This window comes from Diceros bicornis, mitochondrion (assembly GCF_020826845.1).
Source record: "Diceros bicornis mitochondrion, complete genome".
Lineage (NCBI taxonomy): Eukaryota > Metazoa > Chordata > Mammalia > Perissodactyla > Rhinocerotidae > Diceros > Diceros bicornis.
The window spans coordinates 1-16,411 of record NC_012682.1 but is presented as its reverse complement, the minus strand read 5'-3'; the positions used below and the strand labels follow the sequence as shown (position 1 = coordinate 16,411).

The following is a 16,411-nucleotide window of genomic DNA, read 5'->3' as shown; positions in this document are numbered from 1 at the left end:
AGGCGAGTTTTGGGGGCTATGAGGTGTGAGGTGTTTGCGGGTGATCAGAATTGTTGAATTTTTGGAAATTAAATCTAGAGGGGTACGAGTCTACGTGGATTTTATTGGTTAAAGTAGCATGCTGGTATCAAAAGGAAGGTGTGCGGAAAGGGGATTAGACTTTACATATAATTGTGTACTTGATCTTGTTTTTGGGGTTTGGCAAGGTTTTATTAAGTACATGTGGTGTGGGAGTCTAATTGACTGAATAGCACCATATGGTTGGGCATGCGGAGGAATAACGTTCAATTTAAGTCCAGCTACAATTTGCTTGACTGTGTTAAGGCCTCTGACGGCCATAGCTGAGTCACAGCATCCCCAAAATATAAAAAATACCAAATGCATGACACCACAGTTATGTGTGATCATGGGCTGATTAGTCATTAGTCCATCGAGATGTCTTATTTAAGGGGAAAGAATAGGCGATTTTAGGTGAGATGGCCCTGAAGTAAGAACCAGATGCCAGGTATAGTTTCAGTCTAGAAACCCCCACGTGTTATGGGCCCGGAGCGAGAACGAGGGCATTAAGTGGAAGGATTGATGATTTCCCGCGGCATGGTGATTAAGCGCCGGAATATTGGTGGTGATACGCATGTTGACTGGAAATGATTTGACTTGGATGGGGTATGTACGATCAATAATAATATGTATTATGCAAAATCAACAGTAGTCTTTAGGATATGAATATCCATGTACTATGCTAGAAATCTATGTCCAATTAATAGTTTAATATGTCATATAACATTAATGATGTAGTACATATGCTTATATGCATGGGGCAAACAATTTAATGCACGATATACATACCCAGGATGTACTCATAGCATAACATGCACTAATTACATAGCGGGCAAGAAGAGTGACGTCAATACTGGTATGTTACATGATGGGGGTACTTTGTGATAAGGGGGAATGTTCAGGGAATAGTTTAAGTAGAATTTCAGCTTTGGGTGTTGATGGTGGGGCTAGGGCCTCTTCCTTGAAAGTCTTGGGGAAAGTGGTGTTTTCCTTTTCTGGTTTACAAGACCAGGGTAATTCATATACTACGAAGACTCTTCATTTCAGAAGGTTGTTTTCGATAATGCCTGCAAGGGGTATAAGTACTAGGATTAGGGAGAAATATAGGATTGATGCTAGTTGGCCAATAATGATGAATGGGTGCTCGACTGGTTGTCCTCCGATTCATGTAAGTGTGAGTAAGTCGGCTACTAGTAGTCAGAACATACATTGGCTTAGGGGTCGGAATATTATGCTTCGTTGTTTGGATGTGTGGAGAAAGGGGACAATGAGTAGGATTAGGATGGAAAGTGCTAGGGCTAGTACGCCGCCTAGTTTGTTAGGGATGGATCGTAGGATTGCATAGGCAAATAAGAAATATCACTCTGGTTTGATGTGTGGAGGGGTGCTGAGAGGGTTAGCGGGGGTGTAGTTGTCAGGGTCTCCTAGGATATCGGGTGAGAATAGGACTAGGGTGAGTAGTGTTAGGATTAGGAGTAGGATTCCTAGGATATCTTTGATTGTGTAGTATGGGTGGAATGGAATTTTGTCTATATTGGATGGGATTCCTGATGGGTTGTTGGATCCTGTTTCGTGTAGGAATAATAGGTGGGTGATTGCTAGGGCTGAGATGATAAAGGGGAGAATAAAGTGGAAAGCGAAGAATCGTGTAAGTGTGGCTTTGTCGACGGAGAATCCTCCTCAGATTCATTCTACAAGATTGGTGCCGATATAGGGGATAGCTGAGAGGAGGTTTGTAATGACTGTGGCTCCTCAAAAAGATATTTGGCCTCATGGTAGGACATAGCCTATAAATGCAGTGGCTATTAGGGTAAATAGTAGGATAACTCCGATGTTTCAGGTTTCTAGGAAGGTGTAGGATCCGTAATAGAGGCCGCGTCCTATATGGATGAATAGGCAGATAAAGAATATGGATGCTCCGTTAGCGTGTAGGTAGCGGATAATTCAGCCGTAGTTTACGTCTCGACAGATGTGGGCAACAGATGAGAAGGCAGTTGTTGTATCTGGTGTGTAATGTATGGCAAGAAATAGTCCGGTTAGGATTTGTAGGATTAGGCAGATTCCTAGTAGGGAGCCAAAATTTCATCAGGCTGAAATGTTTGATGGGGTGGGTAGGTCGATGAATGAGTGATTGATAATTTTGATTAGTGGGTGGGATTTACGGATGTTAGTCATTAGTGTTCTTGTAGTTGAAGTACAACGAAGGTTTTTCATGCCATTAGTCATGGTTGGAGTCCATGTGAGAATAATGATGACATACATTGGATTTATTTTGAGTATCATGTTTGTGATTGGTTTTGTGGGATTTTCTTCGAAACCTTCACCTATTTACGGGGGCTTGGTGTTGATTATAAGTGGTGGGTTTGGTTGTGGTATTGTGATAAGTTTTGGGGGTTCTTTTTTGGGGTTGATGGTCTTTTTAGTTTATTTAGGTGGAATGTTGGTGGTTTTTGGTTATACAACGGCTATAGCTACTGAGCAGTATCCTGAGACGTGGGTATCTAATGCAACTGTTTTGGGTGCATTTGTTTTGGGTGTATTAATGGAGGTCATGTTGATTTTATATGTTTTTAAGAGTGGTGAAGTGGAAGTTGTATTCAAGTTTGGTGGCATGGGGGATTGGGTGGTTTCTGGTAGTGGGGATTTTGGAGTCTTTAGTGAGGAGATTGTTGGGGTTTCTGCATTGTATAGCTATGGGGTTTGGATTATTATTGTGACTGGTTGGTCGTTGTTTGTGGGTGTTTTAGTAGTTTTAGAGGTTACTCGTGGGGCATAAGTAAGAGTAAGCTTAGGGTTAGGGTGATGAGGAATGAGAGGAAATATAGTTTGATTAGGCCTTTTTGGTTTGATACTAGTGTTGAGGTTTTTACTTGGAATTGGGAGATCGATTTTGGTAGGATGCTTTCTAGTCAAGTTAGGTCTAGTAATAGTGATGCTGATTTTTGGCTTGTTGATAGGCCTATGAATGGTGGTAGTCGGTGGAGAATGGTTGGGAAGTATCCGAGAAGGCTGGAGAATTTTAGTAGGCTTGAGGGGTGTTTAGGTTTTAGGTTATATGTTGCAAGGCTGAGTTCAAGTGCTAGTGCGAAGCCTAGGATGGTTACGGTGAGGGCTGTGAGTTTGAGGTAGTAGGGCATGGTTATTTTTGGAATGGTTGTTGGGTAGATGCTGTTAGAGATGAGGAACCCGGCGAAGATGCTGCCGATTAGGAGGCGTTTGATGGAGTTTATTAGGAGGGGGTTGTTTTCGTTGATTGTGACAAGGGTTGGGAAACGGGGTTGTCCTAGAAGTGTGAAGAAAATTATTCGGGTGCTGTAGGCAGCTGTTAGGGATGTGGCAATAAGTGTAATTAGTAGGGCTCAGGCGTTGGTGTATGATATGTTAGCGGTTTCGATGATTAGGTCTTTGGAGTAGAAGCCTGTGAGGAATGGTATACCTGTGAGTGCAAGGCTTCCGATAATAAGGGAGGTTGAAGTGAAGGGTATTACTTTGAATAGACCACCTATTTTTCGAATGTCTTGTTCGTTATTTAGGTTGTGAATAATAGATCCGGAACACATAAATAGTATGGCTTTAAAGAATGCGTGTGTGCAGATGTGGAGGAAAGCTAGGTATGGTTGGTTAATACCGATAGTTACGATTATTAGGCCTAGTTGGCTTGAGGTGGAGAAGGCGATGATTTTTTTGATATCGTTTTGGGTGAGGGCGCAGATTGCTGTGAATAGGGTGGTGATAGCCCCTAAGCATAGTGTGAGTGTTTGGATTGTTTTGTTGTTTTCTATTAGTGGGTGGAAGCGAATTAGTAGGAATACACCTGCGACGACTATTGTGCTTGAATGGAGTAGGGCTGAAACTGGTGTTGGTCCCTCTATGGCAGAGGGAAGTCAGGGATGTAGGCCGAATTGGGCGGATTTTCCGGTTGCGGCTAGGAGGAGGCCTATTAGTGGAAGGTTTGTGTGGCTGTGGTTGAGTGTAAAAATTTGTTGAAGGTCCCATGAGTTTATATTGAGCAAGAATCATGCTATTGATATGATGAGACCGATATCGCCGATACGATTGTATAGGATGGCTTGCAGGGCGGCTGTATTTGCGTCTGTTCGACCATATCATCAGCTGATTAGTAAGAATGATATGATTCCTACGCCTTCTCATCCGATGAACAGTTGGAAGAGGTTATTGGCTGTTACTAGAATTATTATAGTAATAAGAAATATGAGAAGGTACTTGAAGAATTGGGTGATGTGGGGATCTGAGTGTATATATCATATTGAGAACTCTATGATAGATCATGTGACGAAAAGTGCTACTGGTACAAAGATTATTGAGAAGTAGTCTAGTTTGAAGCTGAGTGATAATTTTAGGGTTTGAATTGTTATTCAGTGTCAGTTTGAGATAATTATTTCTTGGCCTGAGTGGATAAATATTATTGTGGGAATGAGGCTAGTGATGAAGGCATATGAGATGATGTTTTTTACGTAGCGAGGGTATGTATTGTTTTTGTGGGTGTTGATGGTAATTGTAATAATTGGTAGTGTTAGTATAAGTAATGAGGTTAGTATAAGAGAGGGGAATATGTTTATTACTTTTATTTGGAGTTGCACCAATTTTTTGATTCCTAAGACCAACGGATAACTGTTATCCTTTAAAAGTTTGAGAGAGCCACACTGTTAGGTGTGGGGGCATGAGTTAGCAGTTCTTGCATTCTTTCTCGGTAGATAAGAAGTGTTGGGCTTCTATTGTCAGATTCACAATCTAATGTTTTTGTTAAACTATATCTACAGTATAGGGTTCCTAGAATGATTTTAGGGTTGAGCGATAGGAGCAATAAAGGTAAGAGATGGAGGGCTATGAGTGTATTTTCTCGTGTAAATGATGGTTTGATATTGTTGATGTGGTGGGTGTATTTACCTCGTTGTGTTGTGGTTAGTATGTAGAGGGAGTATAGGGCAGTGATGATGATGTTAGTTCCCATGAGGATAATAGTGATGTTGGATCATGAGAATGATGATATTACTACAAACAGCTCTCCGATGAGGTTGATTGTTGGGGGTAAGGCTAGGTTGGTCAGGCCTGCTAGTAGTCATCACATGGCTATTAGTGGGAGGAGCGTTTGTAGTCCTCGAGCTAGGATTATGGTTCGGCTGTGGGTTCGTTCGTAATTTGAGTTTGCTAGGCAAAATAGTACTGACGATGTGAGGCCGTGGGCGATTATTAGGGCCGTGGCTCCTATATAGCTTCATGGTGTTTGGATAAGAACGGCTACGATTACTAGAGCCATGTGGCTGACGGAGGAGTATGCGATAAGTGATTTTAAGTCTGTTTGGCGTAAGCAGATTGAGCTGGTTATAATTATCCCTCACAGGGATAGGATAAGAAATGGGTAAGCTATGTAGCTTGTTAAGGGGTTGAGAATTATTGTGATCCGTAGCATTCCGTAACCTCCTAGTTTTAGTAAGATGGCTGCTAGTACTATGGAACCAGCAATAGGGGCTTCAACGTGTGCTTTGGGTAGTCAGAGGTGAAGGCCGTATAGGGGTATTTTTACTATGAATGCTATTATGCATGCTAATCATAGGAAAGCGTTAGATCAGGAGTTGGGTAATGTTTGGGTTGAATATTGGATTAGTAGAAGGTTTAGTGTGCCTGTAAGGTTTTGGATGTGGGTTAGTGCAATTAGGAGTGGGAGTGATCCTGTTAGTGTGTAAAATAAAAAGTAGAAGCCCGCGTTTAGTCGTTCTGTTTGGTTACCTCATCGAGTAATAATAATTAGTGTTGGAATTAGTGTTGCTTCAAATAGGATATAGAAGGAGATTAGTTCTGTGGCGGTAAAGGTTATGATTAGAAATGTTTGGAGTATAACTAGTATTGTAATGTAAAGTTTTTTTCGGGCTGGGGGTTCTTTGGATAGGTGGTGTTGACTGGCTATGATCATGAGTGGAAGCAGTCATGTGGTTAGTACTAGTAAAGGTGCTGATAGGGGGTCAGAAAAGAATATTGGGGATATATTGAGACTGTTTTCGTTAAATTGGTTTAGGAGTGGTAGGCTGATAAGGCTAATTAGCAGGCTGTAGGCTGTGGTGTTGATTCAGATTATGTTGTTTTTTGATAGTCATGTTAGTGGGATTAATATTAGAGTAGGGATAATAATTTTTAACATTGGAGAAGGTTAAGGTTTTGTACGTAGTCTGTGCCGTAAGTGTTGGAGATTATAACTAGTAGGGACAGCCCTAATGCAGCTTCACAGGCTGCGAATACTAGAAGGATGATGGGTATTATGCTGGCTAGCGTGAAATTGGAGTTTAGGACTGTTATAGTTGCTATAATAAATAGTGATAATATCATGCCTTCTAGGCATAGTAGTGAGGATATTAGGTGAGATCGGTATATTAGTAGTCCCACGAGAGATGCTGCAAACGCTAGAAAGATGTTAATGTGGATTAGAGACATTTGATAATTATGAAGTAAATCATAGTCTAATGAGTCGAAATCATTTATTTTTGGTTTAAACTAATTATCATATTCAGCTCATTCTAGTCCTTTTTGAGTTCATTCATAGGCTAGGCTGGCAGCTAGTAGTGAAATTAGGGCTAGTGCCATGGTAAGTATGGTTTTTAGGTTTGTGGTTTGGGATGCTCATGGTAGAGGTAGGAGAAGGGCAATTTCTAGATCGAAAAGTAAAAATGTGATGGCCACTAAGAAAAATTTTATGGAGAAAGGTAGACGTGCTGATCCTATTGGGTCAAATCCGCATTCGTAAGGACTGGTCTTTTCTGTATAAATGTTTAGTTGGGGTAGTCAGAATGCGATGAGTACTAGCATTGAGGCTAGTGATATGTTGATAAATAGTGTTAGTATGAGGTTGATTATTCTTTTTCGGGCTTTACCGAAGCTAATTGATTGGAAGTCAATTGTACTGTTTAATACTAAAAGAATAGGAGCCTCATCAATAGATAGACACATATAGGAATAGTCATACTACGTCTACGAAGTGTCAATATCAGGCAGCTGCTTCGAATCCAAAGTGGTGATTGGATGTAAAGTGGAATTTTAGTTGGCGTAGGAAGCAGACAATAAGAAAAGCGGAACCAATAATTACATGTAGTCCGTGAAAGCCTGTGGCGACGAAAAATGTTGATCCGTAAATGCCGTCTGAGATTGTAAATGGTGCTTCATAGTATTCTGAAGCTTGAAGTAATGTGAAGTAAATTCCTAGGGAGATTGTGATGAATAGGGCTTGGAGTATATGTTTGCGATTGCCTTCCATTAGGCTGTGATGGGCCCAAGTGATGGATACTCCGGATGCTAGAAGAATTGAGGTGTTTAGGAGGGGTACTTCTATAGGGTTTAAAGGGTAAATGCCAGTGGGTGGTCAACAACCACCGAGTTCAGGAGTTGGGGCTAGGCTTGAGTGGTAAAAGGCTCAGAAAAAGCCAGAGAAGAAAAATACTTCTGAGATAATAAATAAGATCATGCCGTATCGGAGCCCCTTTTGTACTACGAGCGTGTGGTGGCCCTGGAATGTGCTTTCTCGAACAATGTCTCGTCATCATTGGTATATAGTTAGTAGGTTAGTTGTTAGTCCGAGGGTTAGTAGGAGTGTTGAGTTATAATGAAATCATATTGCTAACCCTGATGTTATGAGGAGGGCTGAAAGGGCTCCTGTTAGGGGTCAAGGGCTGGGGTTAACTATATGGTATGCGTGGGTTTGGTGGGTCATTAAGTGTTGTTGTGCAGGTAGAGGCTTACTAGAAGGGTAAATACGTAAGCTTGAATTAGGGCTACAGCGAATTCAAGAATGGTGAGTAAGATGAGAATAATAAATGTAACAAGAGCTGTGGTGGGGCTGATATTTATTAGAGCTAGTGTTGCTCCTCCGATTAAGTATATCAAAAGGTGTCCGGCAGTAATGTTGGCTGTTAGTCGTACGGCTAGGGCTACGGGTTGAATAAATAGGCTGATGGTTTCAATAATTACTAGTGCAGGGATGAGGAAAATGGGTGTTCCTTGGGGGAGGAAATGAGCTAGGGATGTTTTGGTATTATGGCGAAAGCCTAGGAACACCGTTCCTGCCCATAAGGGGATGGCCATGCCCAGGTTTATTGATAGTTGAGTAGTGGGTGTAAATGAGTGTGGTAATAGGCCTAGTAGGTTAGTTGAGCCAATAAATAGGATGAGGGATATAAGTATTAGTGCTCAGGTCTGACCTTTATTGTTGTGGATAGATAATATTTGTTTTGATGTGAGTTGAAGAAGTCATTGTTGGATGGAGATTAGGCGGTTGTTAATTAGTCGATTGGATGTGGGGAATATAATGCTGGGGGATATAATAATTAGGATAACAATAGGTAGTCCTATAATTGTTGGGGTAGTGAAAGAGGCAAATAAGTTTTCGTTCATTTTGATTCTCAGGGTATTGTATGTGCTGGTGTTTTAGTTAATTTCAGTTCTGGGTTTGAAGGGTAGGAGTATTTTGAAAGTTTTAGTTGGAATATGATGAATAGGGTAATGATTATTGATATAATTGTGATAGATCATGTTGATGTGTCTAGTTGTGGCATACCATTAAGGAGGGATTTAGACTCTCAATTTTCAGCTTAAAAGGCTGATGCTATGTAGCTTCTTAATGGTCTTAGATTATTGATGCAGATCATTTTTCGAAGTGCTTTAGTGGGACTAGTTCAAGGACGATAGGCATGAAGCTGTGATTTGAGCCGCAAATTTCGGAGCATTGTCCATAATATAACCCTGGTCGTGTAGATACTAGGGTTGTTTGATTTAAGCGTCCTGGGATTGCGTCCGTTTTTAGGCCTAAGGAGGGGATGGCTCATGAATGAAGAACGTCTTCGGATGAGATTAGTATTCGGATTGTTATTTCTATGGGTAGTACTACTCGGTTGTCGACTTCTAGAAGTCGTAGCTCTCCTGGTTTTAGGTCTGATGTAGGGATTATGTAGGAGTCAAAGGTTAGGTCTTCGTAGTCTGTGTATTCATAACTTCAGTATCATTGATGCCCTATAGTTTTAACGGTTAGGGAGGGGTTATTGATCTCATCTATTATATAGAGGATTCGTAGCGATGGGAGGGCAATTAGGATTAGGATAATAGCCGGTAGGATGGTTCAAATAGTCTCTACTTCTTGTGCGTCTATAGTGCTTGTGTGTGTTAGTTTAGTTGTTAGCATGAGTGAAATAATGTATAATACTAAAGAACTAATTAGGAATACAATCATTAATGTGTGGTCGTGAAAGTGAAGTAGTTCTTCTATGATAGGGGATGTTGCGTCTTGAAATCCTAGTTGGAGCGGGTAGGCCATAGAGATATATAGAGGCTTAATCTATAACTTAACTTTGACAAAGTTATGTAATTTTTACTAATATCTCATTTATTGGGAGAGAGAAAGACATAGAGGTTATGATATTGGCTTGAAACCAGTTAGAGGGGGTTCAATTCCTTCCTTTCTTATTTTAGGTTTACGTAGACAGGCTCTTCGAATGTATGATATGGGGGAGGGCATCCGTGTAGCCATTCAAGGTTAGAGGTGGTTAGTTCTACTGTTGATACCTCTCGTTTAGATGCGAATGCTTCTCAAATTATAAAGACTATAAGTATTACTGCTGTAAGCGAGATGAAGGACCCTATAGAGGAGATAGTGTTTCATGTTGTGTATGCATCTGGGTAGTCTGAGTAGCGACGTGGCATCCCTGAGAGACCAAGGAAGTGCTGTGGAAAGAAGGTTATATTCACTCCTACGAATATAATTATGAAGTGGATTTTTGCTCAGGTTTGGTTGAGTGTGTATCCTGAGAATAGGGGGAATCAGTGGACGAACCCTCCTATGATAGCAAAAACTGCTCCTATAGATAAAACATAGTGGAAATGTGCTACTACGTAGTATGTGTCGTGAAGTACGATATCTAATGATGAGTTGGCTAAAACAATCCCTGTTAAGCCTCCCACTGTGAATAAGAAAATAAAGCCTAGGGCCCATAGTATAGCTGGTGATCATTTGATGTTTCCTCCATGAAGGGTAGCTAATCAGCTGAATACTTTTACGCCAGTGGGAATAGCGATGATTATAGTGGCGGATGTGAAGTATGCTCGTGTGTCAACGTCCATGCCAACAGTAAATATGTGGTGGGCTCATACAATGAATCCTAGGAATCCGATAGATATTATAGCTCAGACTATTCCTATATAGCCGAAAGGTTCTTTTTTTCCTGAGTAATATGTAACAATATGTGAGATTATTCCAAAGCCTGGTAGGATTAGAATATAGACTTCAGGGTGGCCGAAAAATCAAAAGAGGTGTTGGTATAAGATTGGGTCGCCTCCCCCTGCTGGGTCGAAGAAAGTAGTGTTCAGGTTACGGTCTGTTAGTAGCATGGTAATTCCTGCTGCTAAGACTGGAAGTGCTAGTAATAGGAGTACAGCTGTAATTAAAACGGATCACACGAATAGGGGCGTTTGATATTGGGATATGGCTGGTGGTTTTATATTAATAATTGTGGTAATAAAATTAATGGCACCTAGAATTGAGGATACTCCGGCTAGGTGTAGGGAGAAGATGGTTAGGTCAACAGAGGCTCCTGCGTGGGCTAGATTTCCAGCTAAGGGCGGATAAACAGTTCAGCCTGTCCCGGCACCGGCTTCGACTATCGAGGATGCGAGTAGAAGAAGAAATGATGGTGGGAGAAGTCAGAAACTTATATTGTTTATTCGCGGGAATGCTATGTCGGGTGCCCCAATTATTAAGGGGACTAGCCAGTTTCCGAATCCTCCGATTATGATGGGCATAACTATAAAGAAAATTATTACGAACGCATGAGCGGTTACAATTACGTTATAGATTTGGTCGTCTCCTAGTAAGGTTCCAGGTTGACCCAGTTCAGCGCGAATTAGAAGGCTTAGGGCGGTTCCCACTATTCCAGCTCAAGCGCCAAATAATAGGTAAAGAGTGCCAATGTCTTTGTGGTTGGTTGAAAATAGTCAGCGGTTGATGAACATAGGTAAAATGGCTGAGATAGCATTAGACTGTAAATCTAAAGACAGAGGTTGTAGCCCTCTTTTTGCCAGGCCCTGTGGTGAATTTCATGTTGAATTGCAAATTCAGAGAAGCAGCTTCAATTCTGCCGGGGCTTCTCCCGCCTTTTTCCTGAGCGGCGGGAGAAGTAGATTGAAGCCAGTTGATTAGGGTATTTAGCTGTTAACTAAAATTTCGTGGGATAGTGGCCCACCAATCTAGGGAGGGTTTAGCTTAATTAAAGTGTTTGATTTGCATTCAGTTGATGTAAGATAGAGTCTTGCAGCCCTTAGTTGGCAGGAATTAAGTGATTTATACTTGCTTAGGGCTTTGAAGGCTCTTGGTCTGGTGTAACCTAAATTCCTAGTTCAGAATGGATATGATTGGTGTTAGTGGGAGGAGCAAGGTTGATATGATGATTAGTGTAGGTAGGAAATTTATTCGTTTTGAGTTTTCAAATTGTCATTTTATTTTTATGTTGTTTATTGATGGGAATATTGTTAGTGAGGTGGAGTAGGTTAGGCGTATATAGAAGTATAGGTTGAGTAGGGCTATAATGGCTATGGATGTTGGTAGGATGATGCTGTCATTTTTTGTTAGTTCTTGAATGATTATTCATTTGGGGATGAACCCGGATAGTGGTGGTAGACCTCCTAGTGATAGTATGGTGATTAGGATGAGCGAGGTAATTAGGGGTGTTTTGTTTCATGTGAGGGAGAGTGATAGTATTGTGGTTGAGGAGTTGAGTATAAATAATATGAATGTAGTGAGTGTTATTATGATGTAGATTAGCATGTTGAGTATTGTTATTGTTGGGTTATATATTAGAATAGCTGTTATTCATCCTATATGGGCAATTGATGAGTATGCTATGATTTTTCGTAGTTGAGTTTGGTTGAGGCCTCCTCACCCTCCTACTAGGATAGAAAGGAGGGCCGTAGCCATTAGTATATTTGGGTTAATGGAAGGTGCAATTTGGTATAGGACTGATATTGGTGCTAGTTTTTGTCATGTGAGCAGGATTAGGCCAGATATTAGTGAAATGCCTTGGGTAACTTCGGGTACTCAGAAGTGGAATGGGGAAAGTCCGAGTTTTATGACGAGAGCTGATGTTATAATGATAGATGCTGTTGGATTGAAGATTTTTGTGATTGTCCATTGGCCTGAGAATATAAGGTTGATGATGATTGCTATTATGAGGAGTATTGATGCGGTGGTTTGTGTTAGGAAGTATTTGGTTGCTGCTTCTATGGCTCGTGGGTTAAAATTTTTTATTAGGATGGGGATGATGGCTAATAGGTTTATTTCGAAGCCGATTCAGATTATTAATCAGTGTGAGCTTGTTATTACAATTATAGTCCCTAGGATGGCGGTTGTCAAGATGGTTGAGAAAACAATTGGGTTTATTAGTACGGGAAGGGTATAATCCAACATTTTCGGGGTATGGGCCCGATAGCTTGTTTAGCTGACCTTACTTGTAGAATGTGGTGTATTTTGGTAGCACGGAGATTTTTGAGTTCTTAAGAGTAGGTTCAATTCCTATCGTTTTAGAAATAAGAGGACTTGAACCTCTATTGTTTACTCTATCAAAGTAATTCTTTTGTCAGACATATTTCTTATGTTTGTGGGGGGATGCTTGATGTTGTGATTGGTAGTGATACATGTCATATGCATAGTGCTAGAGTGAGGGGTAGGAAATTTTTTCACAGAAGGTGTATGAGTTGATCGTATCGGAATCGTGGATAGGATGCTCGGATTCATAGAAAGGATGTGGTTAGTAGTAGGGTTTTAGTAGTGAAGTTGATTGTGTATAGTTCTGATATGTAGGGGTTGTGGAATGCTCCTAGAAATAGGATGGTAGTGAAAGCGTTTATTATAATAATGTTTGCGTACTCTGCTATGAAAAATAGGGCGAATGGGCCGGCTGCGTATTCGACATTGAAGCCAGATACTAATTCTGATTCTCCTTCTGTTAGGTCGAAGGGAGCTCGGTTGGTTTCTGCTAGTGTTGAGATAAATCATATTATGGTTAGTGGTCATGATGGGAAGATTAGTCATAGGTGTTCTTGGGTGGTGATTAGTGTGGATAGTGTAAATGACCCATTTATTAGTAGTACGGAGAGAAGGATAATTGCTAGAGTTACTTCGTATGAGATTGTTTGGGCTACTGCTCGTAGGGCTCCAATTAGTGCATATTTTGAGTTTGAAGCCCATCCTGATCATAGGATGGAGTAGACGGCTAGGCTTGATATGGCAAGTATGAACAGGATTCCTAGGTTTATGTTGATTAGGGGATATGGTATTGGTAATGGAATTCATATTGTTAGGGCTAGGGTTAGAGCTAAGATTGGGGCAATGATAAATATGGTTGTTGATGATGTTGATGGTTGTAGTGGTTCTTTAGTGAATAGTTTGATTGCGTCGGCAATTGGTTGGAGTAGGCCATAGGGGCCTACAATGTTTGGTCCTTTTCGAAGTTGTATGTAGCCTAGTACTTTCCGTTCAACTAGTGTAAGGAATGCTACGGCGAGTAGGATTGGGATGACTAGGAGGAGAATGTTAATTGTGAACATGTTGTTAGGAAGAGGAGTTGAACCTCTGGTTATAAAGGTTTAAGTTTTATGCAATTGCCGGGCTCTGCCATCCTAACGTGGCCCTGGTCTAGGGCAATGTTATGTATAAATTAATTAGATTGAGATTATATCATCTATTGGTTTGAAGGCGCTTTTGTGAAGTGGGCCTTATTTCTCTTTTCCTTTCGTACTGGGAGAAGTATTGAATAGATAGAAACCGACCTGGATTACTCCGGTCTGAACTCAGATCACGTAGGACTTTAATCGTTGAACAAACGAACCATTAATAGCGGTTGCACCATTGGGGTGTCCTGATCCAACATCGAGGTCGTAAACCCTATTGTCGATATGGACTCTAGAATAGGATTGCGCTGTTATCCCTAGGGTAACTTGTTCCGTTGATCAATAGTTTGGATCAATAAGTGATGTGATATTTTTGACTGGTAAGTCTGGAATTTAATCACTCGGAGGTTGATTTGTTCTCCGAGGTCACCCCAACCGAAATTGCTGATTCAGTCAAAGTTTTGTTATCCCTTGGATGTAGGTTAGAGATTTTATTTTTGTGAATTAGCTAATTAAAGCTCCATAGGGTCTTCTCGTCTTATTGTGTCATTCCCGCCTCTTCACGGGAAGGTCAATTTCACTGATTGAAAGTAAGAGACAGTAAAACCCTCGTGTGGCCATTCATACAGGTCCCTATTTAGGGAACAAGTGATTACGCTACCTTTGCACGGTTAGGATACCGCGGCCGTTGAAACAGATGTCACTGGGCAGGCAGTGCCTCTAATACTAGATATGCTGGAGGTGATGTTTTTGGTAAACAGGCGGGGTTTGTGTTTGCCGAGTTCCTTTTACTTTTTTTAATCTTTCCTTTAAAGTGCATGCCTGTGTTGGGTTAACAGTTAGTTTAATAGATGATTTATTGTTAGATTATATCTATTTTGTTGTTAACTATCAGTGATTATTCGTTCTGATATAGGCTTATGCGAGGAGAAATAATTCTTGTTACTCATATTAACATTATTGCTTCTATTTGTTGATAGATTAGTCCAATATTAAATTAGGAGTTAGTTAGTTGTTGTTGAGATTAAGGTAGCTGTGCTGTTGAGCTTGGACGCTTTCTTAATTGGTGGCTGCTTTTAGGCCAACTATGTGTGATCTAGATCTTACTCTCTAATGAAGGTTGTAGCCTGTGTCTAAAGAGCTGTACCCCTTTAGAGTATAATTTAAATTTACATTGGAGTTGTGGGGCTTTTAGGTAAATTTAGATTTGAACTTACATTCTGTTTTGGACAACCAGCTATCACCAGGCTCGATAGGCTTTTCACCTCTACCTATAAATCTTCTCACTATTTTGCGACATAGATGAGTTCGTTCGTTTTGGGGCTGTTCGTAGGTAGCTCGTCTGGTTTCGGGAAGTTTAACTTAAGTTCTCTTTGCTAAAACTGTTCTAGTTAAATCATTATGCAAAAGGTAAAAGGGGTAAGCTTTGCTGTTTAGTACTTTTAAGACTTCTTTCATCGTTCCCTTGCGGTACTTTCTCTATAGCGCCAGTTAAAAATTTCTATCTCCTATACTTTAATAGGTTTGGGTAAATGTTTTGTTTAGGTAGGTTTGTAATAGTTGGATTGGGGTCTGTTTGGGCTAGCTTTGGTTCAAAGTGGTCATTTTGTGTGAAATCTCCTGGGTGTAAGCTAGGTGCTTTGTTTAAGCTACACTTTGATTGTCCAAGCGCACTTTCCAGTACGCTTACCTTGTTACGACTTGTCTCCTTTTATACGTGTAACGCATAGTTAATATGTTGTGTCGTGGTTTGAGGTATTTAAGGAGGGTGACGGGCGGTGTGTGCGTGCTTTATGGCCTAGTTCAATTAAGCTCTCTATTCTTAATTTACTGCTAAATCCTCCTTTAGTTTTTGGTTTCATGGAAACTTTCGTTTGGGTAATTGTTGTTCTTAGAGTAGAAAATGTAGCCCATTTCTCTCCATCCCATAAGCTACACCTTGACCTAACGTTTTTATGTCTTATACTTGTGCTTACTTTAGTTCCTTGTTAGGGTTTGCTGAAGATGGCGGTATATAGGCTGAATTAGCAAGGGCTGGTAGGGTTTATCGGGGTTTATCGATTATGGAACAGGCTCCTCTAGGGGGATATAAAGCACCGCCAAGTCTTTTGAGTTTTAAGCTGTTGCTTGTAGTACTCTGGCGAATAATTTTGTTGGGAAAATTATTTAAGTTTAAGGCTAGGCATAGTGGGGTATCTAATCCCAGTTTGGGTCCTAGCTGTCGTGCGGGTGATTATATTAAAGTCACTTTCGTAGTTTATTTTATTTTGGTTGTAGCTTTTTACAGCTTGACTGGGTTTTAACTTTATTTGTGGTTATATCTTTGGCACGCTTTACGCCGAAGTTCTATTAATTTGGGTTAATCGTATGGCCGCGGTGGCTGGCACGAAATTTACCAACTCTATTTAGTATAGCTTAGTCAAACTTTCGTTTATTGCTTAATTTTTATCACTGCTGTTTCCCGTAGGGGTGTGGCTGAGCAAGGTGTTGTGAGCTACTGTTTTAGTGTGCTTGATACCTGCTCCTTTTAATCGCTGGGAGTGATTTAGAGGGCATTTTCACTGGGGTGTGGATGCTTGCATGTGTAATCTTACTAATAATTAATAGAAAGGTCAAGACCAAACCTTTATGTTTATGGAGCTGGTAGGCTCATCTGGGCATTTTCAATGCTCTGCTTTGGTTGTTAAGCTACATTAAC

General features: G+C 40.7%; 13 protein-coding genes across 13 annotated transcripts, besides 24 other annotated features; 1 reads left to right on the top strand and 12 right to left on the bottom strand. All coding sequences in view use genetic code 2, as the record gives it.

Moving 5' to 3' along the window:
- The first annotated feature begins 956 nt into the window (after nucleotides 1-956).
- Nucleotides 957-1,022, top strand: a tRNA (tRNA-Pro).
- Nucleotide 1,023: 1 nt separating this feature from the next.
- Nucleotides 1,024-1,092, bottom strand: a tRNA (tRNA-Thr).
- CYTB (cytochrome b) lies at nucleotides 1,093-2,232 on the bottom strand. Its single transcript has one exon. It carries the CDS (start codon nucleotides 2,230-2,232, stop codon nucleotides 1,093-1,095), a length of 1,140 nt encoding a protein of 379 aa, YP_002887597.1.
- Nucleotides 2,233-2,236: 4 nt separating this feature from the next.
- Nucleotides 2,237-2,305, top strand: a tRNA (tRNA-Glu).
- On the top strand, nucleotides 2,306-2,833 carry ND6 (NADH dehydrogenase subunit 6). Its single transcript has one exon. It carries the CDS (start codon nucleotides 2,306-2,308, stop codon nucleotides 2,831-2,833), a length of 528 nt encoding a protein of 175 aa, YP_002887596.1.
- On the bottom strand, nucleotides 2,817-4,637 carry ND5 (NADH dehydrogenase subunit 5). Its single transcript has one exon. The coding sequence runs from the start codon at nucleotides 4,635-4,637 to the stop codon at nucleotides 2,817-2,819; it is 1,821 nt and encodes a 606-aa protein (YP_002887595.1).
- Nucleotides 4,638-4,707, bottom strand: a tRNA (tRNA-Leu).
- Nucleotide 4,708: 1 nt separating this feature from the next.
- Nucleotides 4,709-4,767, bottom strand: a tRNA (tRNA-Ser).
- Nucleotides 4,768-4,836, bottom strand: a tRNA (tRNA-His).
- Nucleotides 4,837-6,214, bottom strand: ND4 (NADH dehydrogenase subunit 4). The gene has a single exon. A coding segment is annotated over exon 1 (1,378 nt).
- Nucleotides 6,208-6,504, bottom strand: ND4L (NADH dehydrogenase subunit 4L). The gene has a single exon. It carries the CDS (start codon nucleotides 6,502-6,504, stop codon nucleotides 6,208-6,210), a length of 297 nt encoding a protein of 98 aa, YP_002887593.1.
- Nucleotides 6,505-6,574, bottom strand: a tRNA (tRNA-Arg).
- A 1-nt stretch (nucleotide 6,575) lies between these two features.
- Nucleotides 6,576-6,921, bottom strand: ND3 (NADH dehydrogenase subunit 3). Its single transcript has one exon. A coding segment is annotated over exon 1 (346 nt).
- Nucleotides 6,922-6,990, bottom strand: a tRNA (tRNA-Gly).
- COX3 (cytochrome c oxidase subunit III) lies at nucleotides 6,991-7,774 on the bottom strand. Its single transcript has one exon. A coding segment is annotated over exon 1 (784 nt).
- ATP6 (ATP synthase F0 subunit 6) lies at nucleotides 7,774-8,454 on the bottom strand. Its single transcript has one exon. It carries the CDS (start codon nucleotides 8,452-8,454, stop codon nucleotides 7,774-7,776), a length of 681 nt encoding a protein of 226 aa, YP_002887590.1.
- Nucleotides 8,409-8,615, bottom strand: ATP8 (ATP synthase F0 subunit 8). Its single transcript has one exon. It carries the CDS (start codon nucleotides 8,613-8,615, stop codon nucleotides 8,409-8,411), a length of 207 nt encoding a protein of 68 aa, YP_002887589.1.
- A 1-nt stretch (nucleotide 8,616) lies between these two features.
- Nucleotides 8,617-8,683, bottom strand: a tRNA (tRNA-Lys).
- A 3-nt stretch (nucleotides 8,684-8,686) lies between these two features.
- Nucleotides 8,687-9,370, bottom strand: COX2 (cytochrome c oxidase subunit II). Its single transcript has one exon. It carries the CDS (start codon nucleotides 9,368-9,370, stop codon nucleotides 8,687-8,689), a length of 684 nt encoding a protein of 227 aa, YP_002887588.1.
- Nucleotides 9,371-9,437, bottom strand: a tRNA (tRNA-Asp).
- Nucleotides 9,438-9,450: 13 nt separating this feature from the next.
- Nucleotides 9,451-9,519, top strand: a tRNA (tRNA-Ser).
- COX1 (cytochrome c oxidase subunit I) lies at nucleotides 9,517-11,061 on the bottom strand. Its single transcript has one exon. It carries the CDS (start codon nucleotides 11,059-11,061, stop codon nucleotides 9,517-9,519), a length of 1,545 nt encoding a protein of 514 aa, YP_002887587.1.
- Nucleotide 11,062: 1 nt separating this feature from the next.
- Nucleotides 11,063-11,129, top strand: a tRNA (tRNA-Tyr).
- Nucleotides 11,130-11,195, top strand: a tRNA (tRNA-Cys).
- Nucleotides 11,196-11,226: 31 nt separating this feature from the next.
- Nucleotides 11,227-11,299, top strand: a tRNA (tRNA-Asn).
- A 1-nt stretch (nucleotide 11,300) lies between these two features.
- Nucleotides 11,301-11,369, top strand: a tRNA (tRNA-Ala).
- A 5-nt stretch (nucleotides 11,370-11,374) lies between these two features.
- Nucleotides 11,375-11,442, bottom strand: a tRNA (tRNA-Trp).
- Nucleotides 11,443-12,484, bottom strand: ND2 (NADH dehydrogenase subunit 2). Its single transcript has one exon. A coding segment is annotated over exon 1 (1,042 nt).
- Nucleotides 12,485-12,553, bottom strand: a tRNA (tRNA-Met).
- Nucleotides 12,554-12,555: 2 nt separating this feature from the next.
- Nucleotides 12,556-12,628, top strand: a tRNA (tRNA-Gln).
- Nucleotides 12,626-12,694, bottom strand: a tRNA (tRNA-Ile).
- Nucleotides 12,695-13,650, bottom strand: ND1 (NADH dehydrogenase subunit 1). Its single transcript has one exon. A coding segment is annotated over exon 1 (956 nt).
- Nucleotides 13,651-13,652: 2 nt separating this feature from the next.
- Nucleotides 13,653-13,727, bottom strand: a tRNA (tRNA-Leu).
- Nucleotides 13,728-15,305, bottom strand: an rRNA (l-rRNA).
- Nucleotides 15,306-15,372, bottom strand: a tRNA (tRNA-Val).
- Nucleotides 15,373-16,342, bottom strand: an rRNA (s-rRNA).
- Nucleotides 16,343-16,411, bottom strand: a tRNA (tRNA-Phe).